Source organism: Clinocottus analis, unplaced genomic scaffold, assembly GCF_023055335.1.
Source record: "Clinocottus analis isolate CAN_PGR_092001 unplaced genomic scaffold, fCliAna1.0.p SCAF_18, whole genome shotgun sequence".
In the NCBI taxonomy this organism is placed as follows: Eukaryota; Metazoa; Chordata; class Actinopteri; order Perciformes; family Cottidae; genus Clinocottus; species Clinocottus analis.
This window is the reverse complement of record NW_027175909.1, coordinates 15,693,869-15,696,368: the sequence shown is the minus strand read 5'-3', so window position 1 is coordinate 15,696,368 and position 2,500 is coordinate 15,693,869. Positions and strand designations below refer to the sequence as shown.

The 2,500-nt window shown below is 47.5% G+C and overlaps 1 protein-coding gene across 1 annotated transcript in view; it reads right to left on the bottom strand.

The window, feature by feature from the left end:
- fars2 (phenylalanyl-tRNA synthetase 2, mitochondrial) overlaps positions 1-2,500 on the bottom strand; it is a 41,887-nt gene that overhangs the window by 33,577 nt on the left and 5,810 nt on the right. The window contains exons 2-5 of the mRNA XM_068581344.1: positions 802-1,139; positions 478-564; positions 218-277; positions 1-98 (exon numbers count right to left, since the gene is read on the bottom strand). The exon at positions 1-98 is cut by the window's left edge and continues 71 nt beyond it. Coding sequence (XP_068437445.1) covers positions 1-98; positions 218-277; positions 478-564; positions 802-1,121 — 565 coding nt within the window. The 5' untranslated portion in view covers positions 1,122-1,139. The remainder of the gene's footprint in view (positions 99-217; positions 278-477; positions 565-801; positions 1,140-2,500) is intronic.

The window sequence follows — 2,500 nt, the reverse complement described above, 5'->3', positions numbered from 1 at the left end:
CCCGCCTGTAAACGTCTCCGGCCAATAAGAAGGCGTCGAGCCCGGAGCTCACCAGCTCCCTCTGGTGGGCGGAGGTGTGGGCGCGTAGCATCGTCTTCCTGGAACAGATACGTATGTACTTTTACTACATGTAGATGAGGATACTTTAGGTAAATTGAACAGGAGCAGACGTCACTACAGAAGAGGTGCATTGTGGGTGGTGAGCAGCGCCTCTCACCTGTTCAGGTAGTAGTTATCTCCTCGCTTCCTGCTGGGGTGGCCGGGCGGGATCAGCAAGCTGTCAATCAAACCACAGAAGAGATGTATATGTTTGTATATATATATATATAAATAAATAAATAAATAAATATATATAAATAAATAAATAAATAAATAAATAAATATATATATATATATATATATATATATATATATATATATATATATATATATATATATATATATATATATTAACCAATCGCTAACGGAGCTGCTGACCTGTCAAAGTTCTGCTCCACACTGACCACCGGGCTCAGGTTGTCATGGACGGAGAACAGCGGGTTCCCCCCCCGACCAATGTACGCACTGTGAGACATGTTGTTGTTATTGTTATTCATGACCACACACAAGTAAACAAACAAACAAACAACGAGGGACAGAAACAAAAACAAGCTTGGGTCTGAATAAACCTTTGTACACGAATAACTGAGTACTTTTACTCGAGTTAAGTATAATCCAGAGGTATCATGAGTATTTCTTTTCCACTTAGGAGATGATTGAGTCAAAACAAGATGGAGGACATCCCCTCGACTCAAAGCGTACCTGTAGAAGTGAGCTTTGATTCGCTCCTTGATCAGCCACAGAGGATGGTTGGATTGGTTGTGGAGGTCGCGGCCGACCTTGGCCAAGATCCTCGGCGTGACGTTGGTGAAGTCGTCGCGGGGGTAGGAGCGGCCCGCCACCGCCACCGAGTCCTGCCCAATCACGGGCCGAGGGGCGGGGCCATCAGTGCTGAGGCGTCTGTGCGACGCCGAGCCGCCATTGGCCGAGAGGGTTGACAGGCGGCAGCGATGGCGCAGAGGGAGGGGCGGGCACTGGAGGAGGGGGAGGAGCGAGGAGAGGGGGTTGTTGAGGAGTCTCATGATGATTGGTCCATGGAGCTGGAAAGACATTAGAAAGAGAGATTAGAATGTAACAACCAGGAAGCAACAATGATTCATGTGTTACAGCTGCATTCTGTCTCCCGACCACCAGGGGGCGACTCCTCTGGTTGTATAGGAGCCATTGCTTCATGTCTTAAAGCTGGTGAAGGTACATTGTCTCTCTTTCAGCTCTGTTTTTGGCCTCCACCACCTCCTGAGGGAAATAACCGTCTCTTGAGTCGCTGAACGCTCGACCGCCTGCACGTCCGGCGGTACGATGCCGGGCGGCTGTCAGATTTATGGCCTCGGTCGGCCGTGAATCAGAGAGCCGATCGGCAAAAAAAACAAAAAACCGCAGCAGCTTCTCGGTGGAGGTCAGAAATCACCAATTAGTTTATAAATCGCAAAAACAGGAAAAACATCAAACAGAGACAAAAAAAAGAAGAAGAAAAAGGTGAGCTGACTCACTTTGTCTCATCTTTCTCTCTCGGCCCCGTTCCCTCGTTCCATCATTCAACCTCTGACAGGAGACGAGACAATCGCCCTTTCATCTGTCCCCCTCAAATATTTGTACACACACACAACCACACACACACACACACACACACACACACGGGGGAGCATCCCTGAACGAGACAAAGGGGGTGTTGCATTGCAGTGGCATTGCAGCAAAATGGATTATTGTTCCTAAAAACATTAAGCTTTTACCTTCTGCTGCTGGTGTCATATTATACTGGACAGGGCAGCGCTGAGGTCACACACACACGCACACGCACACACACACACACAGTTACATGAATGTCTTTGAGACTTACCCAAACCTTAAACCAAGTCTTTACCCTACATTGTCATGATTTACATGATGTCCCCCCCATAAAAAAGATAGTCCCCACAATGTGACTGTGTGATACGTTCATGTCCCCACAAGACAGGTAAACACGTCAGCACAGACACACACACACACACACACGAACAACGACACACACAAGCACATTGGTTTGTGGGTCAGAGAACATCTGAAGGTCATTGTGACTTTAACGGGAACATAAAGTGAAGTACATGGCGGCATCATGACGCGGCAGTAGAAGCACACAGTGACCCCTAGAGGTCACACTGGCCATTACACCCCATAATAAGACGTACTGGAGACTGAAAAAGCTTTCTTCCTCCTAAATGCATGAATATGTTCAGTTAAGGTCAGAGTTATTTGTCTTGACTGGGTTCATAATTTGTCACGTAAAGACCAAAACAGACACGAGTCCACTGCAGAGCGCCGCAGGGTTAAACGGGGTTTCCTGCAGGAGGCCGACTGAAACGAGGGCCGACTGACGATGGTTCTCCAGTAGATCATGTGACCAGCAGAACATGTGACAAGTAGA